Source organism: Phyllostomus discolor, chromosome 4, assembly GCF_004126475.2.
Source record: "Phyllostomus discolor isolate MPI-MPIP mPhyDis1 chromosome 4, mPhyDis1.pri.v3, whole genome shotgun sequence".
Lineage (NCBI taxonomy): Eukaryota > Metazoa > Chordata > Mammalia > Chiroptera > Phyllostomidae > Phyllostomus > Phyllostomus discolor.
The window spans coordinates 43,148,039-43,169,590 of record NC_040906.2 but is presented as its reverse complement, the minus strand read 5'-3'; the positions used below and the strand labels follow the sequence as shown (position 1 = coordinate 43,169,590).

At 43.1% G+C, this 21,552-nt stretch overlaps 1 protein-coding gene across 1 annotated transcript; it reads right to left on the bottom strand.

Annotated features, from left to right (window-relative positions):
- Positions 1-13,871: 13,871 nt before the first annotated feature.
- On the bottom strand, positions 13,872-17,972 carry NEUROD1 (neuronal differentiation 1). The gene is made up of 2 exons (XM_028510584.2): positions 17,808-17,972; positions 13,872-16,250 (listed from the first exon to the last, which is right to left on the bottom strand). The coding sequence occupies exon 2, from the start codon at positions 16,237-16,239 to the stop codon at positions 15,169-15,171; it is 1,071 nt and encodes a 356-aa protein (XP_028366385.1). The 5' UTR covers positions 16,240-16,250; positions 17,808-17,972; the 3' UTR covers positions 13,872-15,168.
- Positions 17,973-21,552: the final 3,580 nt, after the last annotated feature.

The window sequence follows — 21,552 nt, the reverse complement described above, 5'->3', positions numbered from 1 at the left end:
TTCAGAAAAAATGCACTGAAGCTGAATGCAGCCTCTCACAATACCACCAGCTGGTACACTGATACAGATGGGTTCCTAGAACACTCATCTAGCAGGGGAAACCTGTACTACAAAGGGCCTGCCCTCCAGAAGATAATTGCATTTTTTAGTGGGGGTCCCCTCTTGTGTTCATAGGTTCTGGGGATTAGGACATAGACATCTTGGGGCCACAATTAATCTCTTTGCTTTATTTTTCTTTACATTCCACCCCTTATTATTACCTCTTATATAGTTACTTATTTGTTTACTGCCTAGGTACCCCATTGAATGACTTAATGCACTTAGTAACAGTGCTGGAATATAAGAAACACTCAATAAACGTTCTGTTATTATTGTTCAAATAAAAGCTCCTTGAAGGCAGACAATTAATCTTATTCTCCACTGAATCTCAGTACCTAGCACAGTACATAATACACAGTGCTCAGGAAATGTCTGGGAAAAAATGAATGAACTCCTTTTGCTTTTATCTATGACAATGATGGGAAGGCAGCCCAATGTTTTTTTCCTGAGGATCGCTTGTCCCATAAGTGATTCATATATATATAATACTAATACTATAATACTAACGCATGAAAATTGATCTCTGAAAATTTCCAGGAAACTTGCTGAACATTGCTTTCCCTGCTTTGGCTGAAGCTTGGGTATTTATTTTCAGAGCATTAAACAGTACCTGTCCTTACTTAAAAGTTACAGAGTTGCTTTCTATTTGGAAGACAATTGGCTAGAAACATAGTTTTCTATCCCCCACCTCATGGAAATCCCTATAGGTTTACAAATCTATATCTGAACAGACCTGGGAGACCTCTGCTATTATTAACACTCTTTCCAGGACGCCAGTGAATCCCAAAGATGTGGGTCTAATGATGTAGCCTCCTGAACTTGAGGCCACCTTCTCAGTACCACAGATGGATGCTGGTAAAACCACCGCCAACAGATACATCCAGATCTCCAGCTTCAAGGGCAGGGGACGAGGAAGTCTAATGCCTGAGCTTTGCCCAGTGGATAATTCTGTGTCACTCCCTTTGATCTCCCAAAGTCTCTACTGGCTTCAAAGTTTGGAGTTTATGTGACAAATGACTGAATGCTTATGTTATTAAGTTATTATCAAAATAATTATTTTTCAAACTCCAGTTTACAGAATTTTCTGTATTAAAGACTGCTCATTACAGGCAGGATAAAGTCCAAACTCCCTCCCTGACCTGTGAGACCTCATGTGATCTGACTCCTGCCACCTGCTCAAACCCCATCTGTTATCTTTCTCCCCCACTCTTACTATACTTATGTCCAGCCACACTGGCCTTCTTTTTATCCCCCAAATAAACCAAGTTCATTTGTCATTCATTTGGCCTAAAACAATTGTCATCACGGCATGTCTTTGCACAGTGCCCAGATCATGTCACTTTCCTGGAGGATCTTCCCTGGACAGTTAATCGAATGTTGACCCCTAGGCCCTGGGCGGATGATTCATTTGGTTAGAGTGTCCTCCCAATATGCCAAGGTTGTGGGTTCAATCCTTGGTCAGAGCACATACAAGAAGCAACTAATGAATCCATGAATAAGTGGAACAAAAGGTTCCCTCTCTCTCCCTCCCTCCCTCTCTCTCTCTCTCTCAAAAAAAAAAAAAGTTCACCCCTACTCAATGTTGCTTTCTTTGTTACACTTCCCACTATCTGAAAGTCTGTAGCTGACTTAGTTGCTTACTTATTTCTTGCCTGTCTGTCTTCTCACATTAGCTGGGCACCTTGACAACAACAATGACCTAGTCTGCTTGTTTATGACTCTGTCTAGTGCTTTTAGCAAAACAGATGCTCAATAAATGTGTTTTTGTGGAATGCATGAATGCATAACTTTTTAAATTGAGTTTCTGTATTAAATGCTGATATTGTTCAACATGTTATATCTCATGGGTGAGAAAAAATCATGGCACAATTTCCTCATGTCCCCTATGTTTTGGATAAAGTGATCTTTGATTACATCCATCTCTCAGTCATTTCTGATGCTAAATGGGCACGTTTTCAATGTATCAGGGGGACAGCTTTCCTCCGATGGTGAGTGGAGATTTTGTCAGAATATCCCTGTTACTCTTGCTCCCACTGCCTAAAAGGTGAAGAGCCGTATGTCACTGCAAGACTTACAGATAAAATAGAAAAAAACTAAGTTCCACCATTGCAGAATATCAAATTCTCTTCATGTGCCAGTTTTCACACTTAGGTCAACTCAGACTGCAGCTCTGTTTAGAACTGTAGAAACTCTGTGTTGTAGGATGCATCCCTTCCCCCTCCCATATGTGATGACAATGACCATGTGCTCTCTAGCTCCTCAAAAACAATAACAACTGATAACACAGGAATAAAGAATAGACACTTCCACCCTTTCCCTTAAATTTTTAAGGCCCCCTTTTAGGTAGGTACTGATATTTATGAACTTAGAACAAACTATTTGAAATGTATTTCCACCAAATAGAGACTTTGAAACTCCTGTGGTAACTACTAGCGATGCCATAAGGTAAAATCTTAAAGTAGGTATAACCAGATACGCACATAGAAAATTTAAATCAGAAATCTACCCTCGTTTTCTATAGCTCACACTATTATAGCTGTGGGAAAAGGCATTGCACAGAGGAGGCAGTGTCCCTTCTCACTGTTGAGACTAGCCCACTGCCTTCAGGCGTCTTGCCAAATAGACATCAAAGAGCGTGGTACTAGGTTCGCTGTCTTTGACTTTTATGTCATTTTCTGTTACCATTTGGGGCACTCTGGTGTCCCATACAATACCCTACCAAGGGTGTCCAACCTTTTGGTGTCTCCAGGCCACACTGGAAGAATAAGAGTTGTCTTGGGCCACACATTAAATACATTGCAACATGTGATCACACAAAAATATCTCATAACATTTTAAGTAAATTTACGATTTTGTGTTGGGCTGCATTCACAGCCATCCTGGGCCTCATGTGGCCCATGGGATGCAGGTTGGACACCGCTGACAGTCTTAAATTTCCATGACACTCATCCCAACAACCTATGGTGCCCTCCATTGCAGGGCCTTATAGACTTCTTGAATGCTTAGACTCAAAATAACACTCTTTCTGATCACAAACTCCTGCTCCTTTCAAACTTATATGCTTAAGAATGTTCAGTTTGTTTTACATGAAAATTCTGAGTTTGTACCCCTCACTGATGCTCTCAGATTCTGAATCTATAACTGAACTATTCCTAGAAATGTGTATTTTAAACAAGCACACTAGTTGATTCCATGTATTTTAGACAATCAGTGAGTGTTCTTTCCTCTTCTTCTTACCTTTTACCCCTGCCCTTTTTACCACAAGGCTTGCTTATTTTTCTATCATTTATAAATAACAGAACACCCACCTGAAAGTGGTTTTAAAATAAGATCGTACTTTGCACATAAACAGAGGCCCAGAGTCAGGCTGTTCCTGGCTCGGTCATGACAAAATCAGGGTCTTCCCAACCTTCTACCTCACTATGCCCAGGTGTGAACAAGGACACCACCGGCAGTTCCCAGATGGCTGCAGGGGCTCTGAGCATCATACCCTCTCCCCGACATGTCCACATGCGTCCACATGCAGGGGTAAGGCAGGCAGCAGATAACCACAATGGATGCTCCCAAACTAAAAAGGGAGGGAAAAACCCAGAAAGTACATCATAGTCACTGATCCATTCTTCTTTTCATCAAGAAATGGTTCATAATGGCCACTGAGTAGCTGTTTCTGTCATTTCTCTATCCATAAAAAGTTGAGAGTTCCGAGGTCTTTGGTTTTTTAAAAATTTTGAATTGTTTTTGTTCCTTTCGGTCCAAATGGATACAATTTCTTTAGAAACTTTGTGATCTTTTTTTATGCAGCTCACTGATACATGTTATATATTATATACATAGAATCATATTATATAATAAACACAAGCCATTCCCATAAATCTCTTTGAGACTGCCCCCTCCAAGTTAGGTTATTGGGGTTTAATGCTCACAATGTTTTCAGAAGTATTTTTATCTGGTAAACTGTGTCTTCCAGCCACACTCCCTTCACTGGGGCTTGACCTAAAGACATGTTTAACTGGAATCAGCCTATATTTTATCATTGCTTTAAGGCCATTTCTTGCCTTTAGACCATTTTTTTTCTTAGCCAGAGTTTTTTTTTCTGTCCTTGTATAGTTCTTCTGAACTATGCTTATGTATTGCTTTCTTGTAAAATCCTGTCTTGTGTGGCTAAAAGAAGTCAATGAACACTTACAACAGTCTGCCAAAGATCATAGCCAGATACACGGGTTTGCCAGGTCATTTCTCTGTCTTCCAAGTTACCGGAGAATTGTTGGAGACCATCTTTGCCTGTCTACCAGATGAGTTCATTCTCCTGGGTCCATGGTGTGTCGCTGCAACTTCTCTCTTGTCATCACCTTCACCTCTTTAATCTAAATCAAAGGTGTCAAATTCATTTTTACCGGGGACCACATCAGCCTCACAGTTGCCTTCAAAGGGCCAAAAGAATTTTAGGACTGTATAAATGTAACTACTCCTTACATTTGGCCCCTTGAAGGCAACGGCAAGGCTGATGTGGCCCCAGTGACCATGAGTTTGACACCCCAATCTAAAATATTATTAAAACTTGCAACCCTCTTGGGTCCCCACCATGAAGTGTGGGCTACTGAGAGATTTTAGCTGAAGCATACAGGTTGAGGCTTCTACAAACTCCTGCAGCATTATGGCCTCTAAAGTATGCTTGGCCCTAAGCCCTGTTATGCTATTATTGATTGGTTTTAGCTTCCTCTCCTTATTCTCAAACTATTCCAAACCTTCAGTTTTCTCCAGCAACTTCTCTCTTCAAAAGCTCCACTCACCCACCTGTCATCCTGTTATCCATCTATGAGTCTGTCCCCATTTTCCTCATTAGTTCAGTTTGTTCATTAAGGTCTACATATGAATGAAATCATATGGTATTTATCTTTCTATAACTGGCTTATTTCATTCAGCATAATGTTCTCCAGGTCCATCCATACTGTTGCAAAGGGTAAAATTTATCTTCTTTTTTTACTGCTGAGTAGTATTCCATTGTGTCAATGTTCCATAGTTGTTTTATCCACTCATTTACTGATGGACACTTAGGCCACTTCCATATCTTGGTGATTGTAAATAATGCTGCAATGACACAGGTGTGCTTATATTCTTTTGAATTAGTGTTTTGGGCTCCTTTGGATATATTCTCAAAAGTGAGATTGCTAGGTCAAAAGACAGATCCATTTTTAATTTTTGAGGTATCTCCATACTGCTTTCCCACCAATAGTGCAAAAGGGTTCTCCTTTATCCACATCATCACCAGCACTTATTGTTTGTTGATTTATTAATGACAGACATTTTAACAGATGTGATATCTCATTGTGACTTTAATTTTCATTTTTCTGATGATTAGTAACATTAAGCATCTTTTCATGTGTCTATTGGCCATCTGTATGTCCTCTTTGTATAAGTGTCTATTCGGGTCCTTTGTCCATTTTTCAATTAGGTTGTTTGTTTGTTTTTTTGGTGTTGAGTTTTGTAAGTACTTTATAAATTTTGGATATTAACCCCTTATCAGATGTATCAGAGAATATGTCCTCCCATTCCATGGATTGTCCTTCTATTTTGCAGATGATTTCCTTTGCTGTGCAAAAACTTTTTAGTTTGATGTAGCTACATTTATTTTTTTTTTCTTTTGTTTCCCTTGCCTTGAGAGATATATCCAATAAAATATTGCTAGGAGCAATGTCTGAGATTTTGCTGCCTATGTTTTTTTTCTATAATTTTCATGGTTTCAAGTCCAACATTTAAGTCTTTGATCCATTTTGAATTTGTTCTTGTGTGTGGTGTAAGAAGGTGATCTAGTTTCATTTTTCTGCACATATCTGTCCAGTTTTTCCAACATCCTCATTGAATAAACTATCTTTAGCCCATAGTTTGTGTGGGCTTCCCCTGTAGAATACTAGTTGACTATAAAGGTGCAGGTTTATTTCTGGGCTCTCTATTCTGTTCCATTGACCTGTGTGTCTGTTTTTATGCCAGTACCATGCTGCTCTGATTCCTATGGCCTTATAGTATAGTTTGATATTAGACAGTGTGATTTCTCCAACTTTGTTCCTCCTTCTCAGGACCACTGCTGCTATGTGGGGCCTTTTGTGGTTCCATATAAATTTTTTTGTTTTAGTTCTGTGAAATACACCTTTGGACTCTTGATGGGAATTGTGTTGAACCTATAGATTACTTTGGGCAGTATGGACATTTTAATGATGTTAATCCTTTCTATCCATGCACACAGTGTGTGCTTCCACTTATTTGTGTCTTATAATGTTCCAAGTACAGGTCTTTTATACCATTAGTTAGGTTTATTGCTAGGTATTATATTCTTTTTGTAGCAAATTGTGAATGGAATTGTTTTCTTAATTTCTCTTTCTGTTAGTTCATTATTGGCATATAAAAATGCAACTGGCTCCTAGATAATAATTTTGCATCCTGCTACTCTGCTTTATTCATTTATCAGTTCTAGTAGTTCTTGGTGGAGTCTTTGGCATTCTCTATGAAAAGTATCATGTCATCTGCAAATAATGACAGGTTTACTTCTTCCTTTCCAATTTGGATGCCTTTTATTTCTTCGTCTTTTGTGATTACTGTGGCTTCAATTAGTGTATCCTTCATTTCTGACTGGATCCTTTTTATGCTATTAAGATCCTTACTAAGTTCCCTGCACATCTCTATAACTAGTGTTTTGAACTCTACATCTGACAGATTGCTTATCTCCATTTTGTTTAGTTCTTTTTCTGAAGTTTTGATCTGTTCTTTCATTTGGGCCATGTTTCTTTGTCTTTCATTTTGACATTCTCCCTGTGTTTGTTTCTGTGTATTTGATGGAGCTGCTAAGACTCACTGTCTTGGTAGCATGGCCTAATGTAGTAGGTGTTCTGCAGGTTCAAGTGGCATAGCCTCCCCTATCACCCCAGCTGCGTACTCAAGGTATGGCCTCCATGTGGGCTGAGTATACTCTCCTCTTATAGTTGAGCCTTGATTGCCTTTGTCAGGTCAATGGGAGGGATTTAGCCAGGCCAGTCAGCTGCAAGGATTGGCTGTGACATCTTACCACCAATCTCTGTGGTCCATGGAGGATCAGCTGTGCAGGTTGGTGGTGCTTCAATGTGGTCTATAGCTGTCCCCTGGGTGTGTAGGCTCTGGGGTTTCCGAGGTAGTTCAGACTAAGGTCAGGCCCACTAGTGTTTTGCCCAGAGCCACCCTGACTGAGCTATAAAGCAATCTGAGATGGCTACTATTTGTACTGGGCTTAGAGATTCCCAAGAGAAGCCAAGCTCTGAATTTAGGCTAGCTGCTGCTAGTGCTGGGCCTGGGGACACTTAGCAAGCAGTACAGGGGCTGAGGGCTCACTGAGGCTGGCTGATGCTTGGTTTGAGAGGATTTAGGGCATTGTGAAGCAGGAGCCAAGACCTGCTGTTCAAATGGAAAAGCAGCTTAGATGGGTCCATGAGTTGGGTGGGACTGAGTCTCAGGGGATCTCCTGGTCAGGGCAAACAGTGTTAGCCAGGTTGATGGAGTCTCAGATATAGTACCAGCCTGCCAGCTCTGTGGCTTTGATGGAAGGGTTCAGAAAAGGGACAGTGGCCTCTGACCACCTTTCTGTCTGGGAGGAAGCTCTCTCCCAGTTTTTGCCTTGATGCCAGGCACTTGTTTATCCCTGTGTGTGGTCAATACATAACTTTCCCACCAACTGTGACAAGGGCTGACCACGAGGTCCCTGGCCAGAAGGAATGTGTATTGTTTTAAAGAATGGATTGTGCCTCCTTCCTTTTCTTCTTTTGGGAGCAACTTCTTGTCCTGTGACTGCTTCTTAACCCTTTTCTTCTGCACGTGCATATGGATGTAATGTAGCTTCCAGCCACACACAGGTTTGTGCAACCTGGACCTGTGCTGCCTTTGTCTTGGACTCCTTATAATGAACCTCAGACCAGAGGGGTGTGGTCTCTCTCACACCAACCTGCTACCATTGGTGCATTCCCCTATGATGTGAGTAATAAATGTCCACATCTTCTAGTCCTCTGGGTAGTTTTTTTGAATGTCATGAACACTTAAGCAGTTCCCCAGTTTGGGTCTCCTACATTATACCCTGTATTCCACTGGCACCTTTCAAGCTGCTACCCCAGTGCTGGAGCTCAAGGGGAGTGAGTTTGAGTAGATGGGTCCGTATGTGGGTTCTTTGAGAACTTCTTGGGACTCTGAAAGTTTCTTCTACTGACTCAATCTCCACTTTTTTACAGCCAGAAGTTATTGGGACTTATCTTCCTGGCACTGGAACCCTGGGCTGGAGGACCTGGTGTAGGGCTGGGACTCCTCACTCCTGAGATAGTCCTCCTGAATTTTTATCCACCACACATGGATGTGGGACTGGCCTGTTCTGTATCTCCACCCCTCCTACCAGTCTGGATGGATGTGGTTTCTTAAATTCCGTAGTTGTCAGACTTCCATTCAACTCTATTTCTGATAGTTCTGAGTGATGGTTGTTCCTTGTTTTAGTTGTAATTTTGCTGTGGTTGTGCAAGAAGGTGACCCATGTTCACCTATGCTGCCATTGTGACTAGAAGTCTCTACAGTGAATATTTTAAAGTAAAAATTACAGGTTAATTAATTCAGCTGCATTTATCTCAATGCAGTTCTCAGTGATTTTATACTAAATCATTTTTCAGGAATACTGATCCTTGTATGTTTTGTTCCCTAAGCAGATCTCACCAGAATTTGTGTGTAGAGCTCAAGTGAATACCTGATATTGTTAAAAATAACTCTATGTGCTACAATTGTGTTGTATTCACAAAGAATATCATATTTCCTATAAACTTACCACTTTTTTTAGTCTACTTGATACTTTGAAAAAAGGCTATGAAGTACTTTCTTTTACATTGTGGATATCTATTTGTATGCTATCACCTGCCTACAGGCAGCCTATTTTTACTTTTTAATTTGTTGAATGCTATTCAAATTCCCAGACTTATTACTGGAATACATAATCCTTATGGGTTGGATTCTGATCTGCTGTAATCTAAATTTTTCAATGATGATGATAAGAAATTTGGGACAATTTTACATAACAATAATAATAGAACAAGAACAACTGCTAGAAGAATGATGAGCAGAAAAAAAAGTAACATGTATTCAAGTTCTTAATGAATATAACAAAATGATATGGTCTGGAAAGAGCCAAGAATATGTTAGTTCTTTTTTTATTTTAGTTCTGAAATATATTTAACCAATTGATATAAATATAAACGAAATATGACTGATAACTCATGACTTCTGATCCTTGAAAGGAATGAGGGGTGGAGAATTTGGTGCCATGCTATGCAGTAGGAAATTAGTCTCAATTATTTTTTTAAAATAGAATTAATGCACACAACTTTCATTGGGCTGAGAATCATGTATAGCCCTTTCCATTCTCAGCTGACTTGATTTGTAGCATAGTGGTTAAGGCAACAAGCTTTTGCATCAGTGTGGTGTCATTCCCTTAGGATGTTAATATTTACCGAGGATCTCCTAGGTCTTCTAAGCACCAGAGAAACAGCAACAAACGAAAGAGACAACATTCCTGTTCTTTGAAGCCCATATTCTACTATGGAGATAGATAATTTAAAAATAAACTAAACAAAATAAACAAGCAAGATAACGCAGATAAATGAATGCTCTAAAAAGGGGAAGAGCAATGTAATAATGGATTTAGTTGCATTGAAGGTGGTTACTACTTCAGATAAATATCAAGAAAGACTTCTTTGAGGAAGTGCTATTTGAACAAGAACCTGAATGAAGAAAGGAAACCTCTAATACAAGTTTCCAGCTTCCTGCAGTTCCTGCATCTACAAAATAAAGAACAGGGCTACTGTGATGGTGAAATGTGTGAATGAATGGAAAGCACTTAACACTGAAGTACTAAGCATGTGAAGCCCAGTAGGCATCCTTCTGGCTGTTTGTCCTTAAGACATCAAAGGCTCAAGCATGGTTAGATTTGAATCTTGTTAACAGTAATGTTACCAAGTCGCTTCCTATGTGAGAGTAAACTTATTCTTGAATTTCTACATATCATTTCCCAACCAGATGCATGCTTTTGGATTGCTCCAAACCTAATGATCTGTAAAGATGGCTATTGTCACTGTCCACCTACCTCTGAATTAGCGGGACAAATAGCATGATAATGTCTAGATGACCAAATCCACACTTCATGTATCTGAAAATGTAGTCTAGCATTAACATAATACTCTGCATTTTAAGATATTTTAAGATTAGCAATTTATACAGAAGTCCCCAGAGTCTGTGGCCTTGTCTTGCTGATGCCACTAGTTAGGTCACATGGCTAATTCCATCAGAGCCATTGAACCAAGTGTTAGTGTCTGTAAAGAGAGTCCGAGTCAATTGCCAGCACAGAATTCTTTCTGACGTAGGAAGTCAGATGATCTCAACTTTTGAGTGCATACAGTGCAGATTTCTAGTTGAATGGATCTTGACAATAGTGTCCTCTGGAACATAATGCCTGGCCAGGAGCCAATGATTGTGCCACCATACAAATCACTGCGCATCTGATGCCAGAACGCCTCTGTGCAATGATAACAACAAGAGTTCTCAGTCCCGGTGTTCCACAAGATGTTGCATTGGCTCTTCTATTCTTTATCAGACCCTGGAATTAAAGATCTTTTTAGATTGCTTTCAGGAAGTGAGTGCTGGTGGAGGGAAGGGAAAAAAGAAGGCAGGGGTACTTTAGTGTAGCTTAAGAAATAGCTTTGCTATTTTATGATTCCCATTAGGACAAAATCAGCCTATGCTTTGAAATTTGGTTTTATTAATTGCTTAATAGACATTTTCACTTTAAATCTCTTGTTTAATTATAGAACTAAAACAGCTTGGTTCAAACTGTTAGCTAATGATCCATATATCATTTTAGTAATTGCTAGCTGCTTTCAGAAATGCATTAATTTTATAAGAATTATAGACTTTCAAATGTGAAAACATAGGGAGTTTTAATAAATTAGAACACAAATTTGTTTCAAATGTTATTTTAGTGTAACATATTATAAACCTAAAATTAGTAGAACATTCTTAAGGTATTCTAATCCTTCATCTTAATTTGCCTTTAGCCCTGGCTACTGTGGCTCAGTGGACTGAGTGCTGGCCTGTGAACCGAAGGGTCGCCAGTTAGATTCCCAGTCAGGGCACATGCCTGGGTTGCAGGCCAGGTCCCCAGTAGGGGGCACACAAGAGGCAACCACACATTGATGTTTCCCTCCCTCCCTTTCTCTCTCCCTACCTTCCCCTCTGTCTAGAAATAAATAAATAAAATATTTTAAACAATAAAAAAATTGCCTTTGTCTTTTTAAAAGTAGAAAGATCATACTATATAAATGTCATGTGAATGAAATCTAAGTTATGCAGAGTTCTGTTCAAAAGGAATTATGTACCTGTTAAAATATTTAGCCAAATTTTGTCTCTAACTTTGAAATGGTTCACTGAATTTAAATTCCAGCTTTTTTCTGGAAATAACTCTTTGGAGCATTTTCACATTTCACATTAAATAAGTAGATCTAAGCACCTTATTTAATAGGAATATTTTTTTCTCATTGAAGCTAAAATTGCCAGTGTTTCTGTCTTCTTCTTCTTATTTTTTTGGTTGCTTTTCACTTAGTAAAACATTTTCTTATCTAGTCAGGTAAATATAGGTATTAGCTTATTATAAGAATTATAAGAGTGTTTTTTACATACAGCTAACAATTCAAAACAAAAAGAAAAAGATCATTGAAAAGGTTTCTTGTGGTTTGAAAATGACTTCCAAATATTCATTAAACATTTAAGTGAGTAAATTTGTAGAATATGTTTCTGACATTGGCACTGGTTCTGTGGTATTTCTCTGATCAGATGGAAGTGCTGTGTGTTATGCAGAGTGCATTCAGTTCATTCATGCATAAACAATATCATTTTCATAAATTAAAACCTCCCCTGCAGAAGGAACATCTGTGCCTGCCTTTGAATAAAAGATGGTGGCATGTGAGTTACTCCTTGACTGACTGAAAGAATCCTTATTCTTTAGAAAAAAGTTATACAAGCAAAATGGGAAAAAATAATCAAACCTAATTGCAGTCTTCACTTCCACCTCACACACACACACACACACACACACACAAAATCCCACAGTATAGATTCTCCTGCTTGCTGTTTTAAAAGCTGGATTCTTTTAATTCCTGTAATGTCTTTATTTTATTTTTTCTGCGTACTACAGCAACAGTTTTTAGTGTGCATGAGTTATCTAATTTTAATCACAGGTGAAACTGAGTTGCTGAATAGTTCATATCAGATCTGAATGTTCATTTCAGGTCTCCTAGGCTGGGAGGATGGCAGTGTTCAGACATCATAGCAGTATTGTGTCTCTTAAAGTAGGAACAGTGAGAGCAATCTTGGATGTAGGAAGCAACAGCTTGATTCTAAAACAACTCTGATTCGCTTGGAATGAGATTATTGCATTTTGGATGAAGTTGGGACTAACTTAAAAGAATTTCTATCATGTGATGAAGGCTGATGGAAAACATGCTAAAATAATATACTTTAAATTGCACTCAAACGTTTTCTTAATGTTGAAATATTCCTTGCTGCTACCATCACAGCATGATGTAGCCCCATTGGCAATGTTATTAGTATGGCTAATTGTTCCCGTCCATTAGATTACTCACATTTTTCTGGAGCAGCTTGCTAAATGAGGTCAGCTTTCTGGAACCCCTAAATCACCAATGAGAAGGAGATTAAAGGAACAAGCTTGGGAAGGGAGGTAGTCATCCAATGTGGCATCCAAATCAGAGGAGGAACAATAGAGTAACTAATGACAGTAATCAGGGCACCACAGTACAGTCAGAGCACAAGTGCCAAAACAGTATTCCCTGGGAATCATCCCTGTCAGTCAGTGCATCCAGAGTAACAGAAATGCCAAACTTTTTTTTAGCAGACTTAACAATGGACGGAATCATCTGTAAGTTTTTCCAATGAATTTTTTTTTATGAAACAGCAGAATGGTGTGCCAAGGGGGCAGGAAAGCAATTACACTTTCCAACACATTATAGTAAAAATAGTAAGTTCCTGATGACAAGTAATTCATTAACTTTTTTCTTGGAATAATTGTTGAAATCATCACAAGATATTAACAGAACAATTATAAAGTGTCATTTCTTAGATTCCGTAGATTAATTAAATTATTTCCCTCAGGCTTTTCCTAAAAGTATATAACTATAACTTTCTTTTTGGGATAGTACTGCTTTGCATTAGAGAACATTTAAGCTCAGGAAAGTGTACAGATAACAAAGCAGCAAGAAAATGGTAGTTTTTTAAATATAGTTTTAATATGTAGGCAAACTAAGCTAGGGTACTTGTTTATGTCTTGTTTCTAAATAATTAACCAAATCCCCCTTTAAAATTGAAGAAAACATGTAACAATAATCTAAAAGAATGAAACCCAAAAGCTAAATGTGAAGACACTTAAAGCAAAGAAAAACAAAAACTACTGTTTGTCTCTTGACAACCTTCCCCCTCCCCACACACACAGCTTCAAATTCCAGGTAATAATATATCAGGTCCTTTCATTATCTATGGAGAGCTGATGACTCCCTAAGCAAGATAAATGAATAGAGAGAATACTCTATTCATTTTTATTTTCTTTTAGTCTACAAATACTGTTTAGTATTTTCTTAACTCAGCAAAATAAAGCAGCTAGGCCACTTAGGAATTATTTATACTAAAAAAATAACTTTAAGAAGAAATGCAACAATTGCTCAAATTTTTAATACTATTTTTATTGCAATTGAATGAGTGTTTTCTAAATTGTGCATTACACCATAATATACAGGATTACAAACAAGATTACAGTACAGGTCAATTCCAGTGGTACCAGTATCACATCTCAAACAGCACTTATTCTGGACTGCATTTTACATGCAATAGCTATTGTTCTAATCATGAATTAAATGGTTTGAATTTATTTAAGCTACTGTACTAATTGACTACAATAGGTATAAATCCCAACATTAACAACCTGATTTGATTTAGGCTCAGATTCATTACATGAATATATGACAAACCACGATTTGTGTGACTATGTATAAAATCATGCATTTATGTTTTCTGGAAACACCAATAGCTTCAGATTCTCTGTAAAATCATGGAATGCAAAGGAGTCAAAGACTAAAAGAAACAGTGCAAATTGTATGTGATAGTCAAGCAGCTTTTGATTTAAAGAAGGGTATGTTGGCATTTATTTATAATATGTATATACAAGCTTGTGCAATGAATGAATTGATATGTTTTGATAGGAAATACATCTTTTTTCATCTTCTTGAGAGTTATGGATCTGGTTTTTATTTTAAAGAGAGGGAAAGACTTTAAAGTGAAATGAATTGCTCAAATTGTGCAATTTTTTTAACAATTAGAGAGGAAAGAAGTGCTAAGGCAACACAATAACTTTCTAAGCACTTTTCTGCTGGTTTAAATTAGTTAAATTATTTTGTATAAATTAGATATAATTCTACTTTTCTGATATGTATAAAAATTGATGAAGCTGCATGGTTTTAAAATAGGAAATCCACATTATAAAAAGTCATTAAAAATTCTGTACAAAATCACAACAAAATAATTCAGCATGGGAAAGGTAACAAGTAGTAAAATGCTGGTTGAAAAATATATATTTATATATATTTTAATTGGCCCATTACTAGTTTAAAAATTGCATAGATCCTAATTATTGCTTGTGATTTTGTTATCCCGATCAGATAATTAATATGATCTGAATACAGCTACACCAAATTTGTGGTGCTTTTTTTTTTTTTTTTACTTTACTGTACTACTTTCTTTTTTAAAATAGAAGAGCTATAGAAAATAATACATAAGGTGAACAGGAACTTTGATCCCCTGTTTCTTCCAAAGGCAGTAACGACAATAAATACATCTATCACTTGAAGCTTGGAGTATTTGCACTTTGCAGCAGTAGTGCCCAAAGGGCTGCCTTTTGTAAACACGACAGGCACTGTAAGCACAGTGGATTCGTTTTCCGGGGATGGTGACACTGAAGTGCCTCTACTCGTGAAAGATGGCATTGAGCTGGGCACTCATGACTCGCTCATGATGTGAATGGCTATCGAAGGACATGATATTGTCTATAGGGATCTCACAGCGAGGGGCAGCGGCGCCCGAGAAGATTGATCCGTGGCTTTGGGCCCCTGCCAGGGTCGCTGCAGGATAGTGCATGGTAAAGGCATAATTTTTCTCAAACTCGGTGGACGGTTCGTGTTTGAAGGAGAAGTTGCCGTTGATGCTGAGCGGCGGACTGAGGGGTCCGTCAAAGGAAGGGCTGGTGCAATCAGTCAGGGGGCTTTCAAAGAAGGGCTCGAGCGCAGCGCTGTAGGCGTGCGGCGGCGGCTTGACGTGGAAGACGTGGGAGCTGTCCATGGTCCCGTACGGCGGGCTGGGCAAGCCCGGGGACTGATAGGAGTAGGGGTGCACAGGGAAGGAAGCGCTGGCTGTTGGCAGGTGCGGGGGCATTTCCTGGTTCTGTTCAGGCAGAAAAGTCCGAGGATTGAGCTGAAGGCAGCCCGCAACCAGGTTGGTGGTGGGCTGGGATAAGCCCTTGCAGAGTGTCTGTACGAAGGAGACCAAATCAGGGCTTTTGCCGGAACGCAGGATCTCCGATAGCGCCCAGATGTAGTTCTTGGCCAAGCGCAGCGTCTCGATTTTGGACAGCTTCTGGGTCTTGGAGTAGCAGGGCACCACCTTGCGCAGGTTGTCCAGCGCCGCGTTCAGACCATGCATGCGGTTCCGCTCCCGGGCGTTGGCCTTCATTCGCCGCAGCTTAAAACGCTCCAGGCGCGCCTTGGTCATCTTCTTCTTTTTGGGGCCGCGTCTCTTGGGCTTCTGATCATCTTCCTCCTCTTCCTCTTCTTCCTCTTCTTCCAGGTCCTCGTCTTCGTCCTCCTCCTCTCCCCCGTTCCTCAAGGAGTCCTCTTCCGCATTCATAGTCTCTAGGTCGTCCTCCTTCTTGTCTGCTTCGTGTTCCTCGTCCTGAGAACTGAGGCACTCGTCTGTCCAGCTTGGAGGACCCTGGGGCTGGGGCTCGCCCATCAGCCCGCTCTCGCTGTACGATTTGGTCATGTTACGGTTTCCTACATTCAAAAGGGGAAGAGGAAAACAGAAAGAAAAGGGAAAAAAACGCTACATTCAAAAACTTCATACGTTTTCAGCTCCCACTTCCTAACCTACCTCTAGAAATGCATGTGAAAAGAAGTACCAGCTCATTGCAAAATGGATGCTCCTAAGGGAAAGTTACATGCGGGGTTTTAGATGGTGCGTGTGTGCCCCGCTGGTACGTAGGGGACGAGAGGAGATGGAACTGGAGGTGAGGGGAGAGAGTGGCTTCATGTCTATGTACACTCATGCGCGCAATGTTTTCTAGTGACTAACTTAAGTCTGTTTATGGTGATTGCCCGGCACGAGAATATGTGTGAAAGTTAGTACATTTCGGGGACTTCAGACTTATGTGCATGAGTTCGAAGTCACAACTCTACACACATAAAAAAAAATGAGTTTGAAAGTCATAATGCTGTTCCCATCTCTGTCCTGGTTTCTCAGTACTTAGCGATTAAAGTTGAAGAGCCATTACGTAATGAACCAATGCCGACAGTGATTTTTAAGAAGATTATACTAACCGGAGATTGAACAGCAAATGCATGGTGGAGGGAAAGTACTTTCAACCAAATTATTTCACCATCAACAAAACATTTGGCAACAAATTTGGGCAGAGATCTTCCATTTCAAATCGCTTTTCTTTTCTTGCCTCCCACCCCTAGCCCTCTGCTGAAAATCCACCTTGTACAATAGCGCTTGCCACACGGCTAGGGCTGGGGGCGAGGCGCAGAGCGCTCTTCCACGCGCCGGGGATCAGGTGCGGAAGGCTCCTCTCTAATAAACAGCCCATTGAAAAGGCCGCCCGCTCTTTATTGGGGCTTTTCAAAGTTCGCCTCAAACCTCCCTTTAAAAGATTGAGTAATTACAATGGTCAGCGATTGGCAATGGCGAAGTTGCCGCTTTTAATAAGGGAAATAAAAAGCATTTAGTGACAACTGAATTTCTGGCTCCTGCAGCGGCTGCTGGCGACTTGGCCGCCTCCAGAGTGGTAACAGGTAGCAGGAGTGGGCTCCCCTCTTTCTCCACATTCCCCCTCCTCTCAACCAAACTTTCTCTCAACTCAAATTATTTCCCAGGATGTGTGTACCTAAGATAACGATGCCCCTTTTATTCACTGAAAAAGATAACTTGGCACTTCCAAAGTGCGTAAAATACGTGCATGCAAAATAAATCTTGCTAATAACAAGGGCTTTTTTTTTTCTTCTGGAAGAAGTAAAACAGTGGAATAGTTCATTGCTTTCAGGACTTTGAAATCACCACTACCAAATAACCAGAGTTGCTGTGCAATATTAAAAATCCAAAGATGTTCCTATTCTTCACTTACAAAATTAAAACATTTTTTTAAAAATTAAAGAGCCTGCAGTAGTTATTTGAGTGACACGAGTCAAAATGTGCCCTTAGTTATGAGTGGGAATGCCCGTCTCAACACACATACACATGTTCAGAAACGTCCGCACACAGAATATCTAGGGACATCGGGCCTTCCATTGCTGCTTTTATTTCCAAGCAAAAATGAAAGAATTGTAATTAATTACCTGTAGTTGTTAGTAGGTCCTGAGCAGTGATGGTCTCATAACCCTGGGGCCTTCGGACGTCGTGCCTTCTGCGCGGAACGAATTCCTCGTGTCCCGTCCGCGCGGGCGCTCAGGTTTTATAGCCAGGGTGGTGCAGCCGAGAGCGGGCGGGGCCCGGACCGCTGCCGGAGCAAGTCCCGCGCCCCGCGCCTGCGCACGCGTCCGGGCTGAGCGCTCCCTCCCGCCTCCTGTCTCTCCCCCGCCCTCAGCCCCGCTCCTCTCTCACCCTGGGTCTACTCCTGCTCCCTTCCCCCCCCCTCACCCCTGCCCCCGCCCCTTCTGCATCCTCCCCGGCATGCGCCATATGGTCCTTCCAGTCCGGCCAAGAGCCGGGAGCCACGTGACCTGCCCATTTGTATGCTGCGGGGCGCTCCATTCCGGCCCCTTTGTGGCCAGAAGAAAGTGGCCCATCTGTCGCCAGTTAGAGGCTCCGCGGACCTGTTTTTACCCGCTGAAGAGATTAACCCTTTCGGGCGGCAGAAGGGAGAGGAGCCGCTGGGGAAGGGGCGGAGGTGGAGAGGGGACGCGAGGAGCAGAAGCGGGAAAGCTAACCGACCGGGCTGGGGTCGGGGTGAGAAGCCCGCGTCGGGGCGGGAAATGGGCAGCAGTGGGAGAGGCAGAAACGCGGAGACCGAGGCGCGAAGTGAAGCGTCGCGACTCCTGTCGACCGCCAGCCCAGGCAGCGCCCTCCTGGGCGCCGGGACTCCCTACCCCCTCGCAGGGCCCATCTCTCGGATTCTACCCCTTGGCAGACGCTTCTCTCCTTGGCGCCAATGGGTGGCTTCCCCTCATCTCCATCAGCCCCTTGAGCAAACACACGCACTATGTAAAACGGCTTGGTCTGTAAAAGCCCCCGTCCCTAGACGGCCCCACTCCCCTCCGTTCCGGTGAAGCAATTTGTACCTGTCACACTACCCCACCCGGTGCGCCCTGACCTTCAGCTACCGCTGCCCCCAGAGGCCACTCAGGATGTCGGGCCACTCAACCGACACTGTCCCTGCACCCCCACCCCCCGAGGTCCCCGTGCTCAGAACAAGCTCGTCCTTTAAGCTCAGGCCTCGGCGCCGTTGGCCTCTGCGCTCTTTTGCGGGAGAGCTGGCAGGTCTCTCTGACGCACGGATTATGCCTGTTAACCAAGGCCGTTGGATTGTTGCAGAGTAGCCTCACGCAGACGTCTTTGGTTCCCTGCCACAGGCTGCCTGGTCCCCTTAATCCCCACTCTGTAAATAGGTGTTGGGTTCAGAGAAGCCTTCTCAAAACAGTGGACGCGGAGGGCCTGTGCTAAATGAGTCTGTTGAGCTCCTCTAGAGAAAGGCTACTCTGGGAAATGCTAAGGGCCAGGGCTCCTCCAGACCTCAAAGGCTCTGACTGTTGCAGCTTCCACATTTCGGGCCATGCACATGCCACAGAGACTCACGGCTAATGTTGAAGGAGCCATACTTGTGTTTAAATGGAGATTCTTTTATTCACTCGTCCCTAAAAGGCATGGTACTCAATGATACATTAACAAAAATAAGTTGGGCCGACCCCTTCCCTGTCCACAGTGTCTCTGCCTGTTTCACCTCTAATCCTCTGCTAACTAACCCCTCATCCCCTCCCAGACCCACAGCCTCTTGCGATGAATGCATCCAACTTGAATTGCTTATTTAAGGGCAATTGCTCTAAGAGCCCCTTGAGTTTGCAAACAGTGTCAAGATTGAGCGGGTGGAGCTGGGTACGTCTGGAAACTGAAGTGGGGACGCGGTGGGGAGGGGAGAAGGGTCCTAACCAGATCGCTGGTGTCTGAAAGGTGGAGGAAGCGGCCTTCCCCGTCCAGAGTAAATCTGAAAGGGGAATTAAGGGCTGTGCAACTTGACCGTTTGCCTAAAGCGTGGCGTGGATTGTGTTGTTTCCGGAGCAAACTGTGGGGAGTTTTGCTTTTCTCCGTTGTCCCTTCAGTGTGCACACAGCAGAGAGGGATGAAAGAATTAATCTAAGAACGTAGTCTCAGTATTTACCCCTGCATCTTTAGTGGTGGGTTAAAACTGGACGGGCATCAGAGTAACAGCCTGCAGAGGCTAGTGCACAACTCAAATGTCTGAGGACAGTTGAGGCAGAGCCTGTGGGACAAGTGCTGCCACTCCCCTCCGCAGCTGCCCGGACAGGCTAGCCCACCTGGTGGCTGTGTGAGGTGGGACCTGTGTCCTTCCCATTTTTCAGCTGTAGGGGAGGAAGGGCAGCATCAGAGGAGAAGCTGGATGGGGAGAGAGCTCCAGCTGCCACAGGGGCCCAAGGGTGGCCTAAGGGATTACCCACCTTACCTTCCACCCCCAGCAGCAGAAACTTCCCCAGTTTGCGACATCCTGTGCAATACAGGTAACTCTTGGTGAAGCCAGCTGTTGTCGGGCTGGGAAGTAAACCCAGGTGTTTCACTTAGCCCAGATCCTAATGTGTAAAGTGCAGGAAATCCTGGATTTGTTCCCTCCCTCTCCTGCTGATAAATTCACCTGTAATCCCACAGCCCGTCATTGGCCCTGGCCTGGGAATCTGTAAAAAGAAAAGACCTCTCCTGGAGGTTCCAGAGACCTGGCGAGGTTGGGTCTCCAAGCCCCGGGCACTCAGGTGCCAACCTGCCGCCGCACTGGGAACGTCTACCCACCCCGCGCCTGCATCGGGATGCGCAGAGAGCCTGCCTGATCCCTAAGAAGCTGCATCGAGGAAGGCAGTCCTGGAAGGGAAGAGTCCCGATTAGGCCTGAAATGGGGTGCTTTTTGTTGGGAGGCTTAGAGAGAGGAGGAACAAAAACAAAAAACCAGGCCAGAGAACGTGGCAACAGGAACGCTAGGAGAAGCCCCTAAGGCTCAGGGGGACTCAGTACCCAAGACCATCACCAAGGCCCCGCCCCGCCTCTTTATTTTCTTCTCTCTCCTTGAACTTTGTTTCGGCGGTTGCACACTTTCCCCCTCCTGATTCCGTAAATTTTCTCTCTCGCCCTCTGCCCCCGCTGCCCGTTAGCGGCCCTCCGTCTCCAGCTCGGGTCCCCACTGGGCGCTGCAGGCTGCTGAGCGGCACGCGAACCGCACGCGCATGCAACAAAAGCCGCTTTCATGACTCACTGCCCTCGAGCAATGCCCCAAATCTGTCGCCCCCCGGGTCCCCGCTCCGAGCGCGCGGCGAGGGCCTGGCGGTCCAGGCCGTTAGAGCGGCAGCCGGAGTGCGGGCGGGAAGGGGGGGCGGGGGGAGGCGTGTGGCCCGGAGTGGGGAGAAGGGAGCGTGGCCTGGGCGAGGAAAGTGGTGAGAAGGAGGCGTGTGGTCGGGAGGTACGGGGTGGGAAGCTAGTAGCTGGCGGGGAAGCAGGGGTGCGACTCATTCACAAGGCCAAGATAAAGAGCAGGGGCCGGGCGGCGTCCCCGGCGGCGATGACCTGTTTCTCCGGGAAACAGATGCTCGCTCTTGCAAAGGGGAATTTGTGTTCAATAAAAGAATCAAGCTCGGCCAGGGCTGCCTCAGAGGCCTCGGGCGGGCGGCTCCCGCGTCCTCTTCCCACCCCTCCTTAGGAGAGGGGTGTCCTGACCTGGGCCAGTTCCAAGGGCGGTGGGTGGTGGGTGGCTGAGGGGCGGGAGAGACCTTAGGGCTCTGGAAGCGCTGGAGCCTAGGGCCGAAAGCTGTAGGTCCTTCGTAGGCCCTGCATCTCTGAGGTCCTAGGGAGGCCGGAGGGAGATATTGC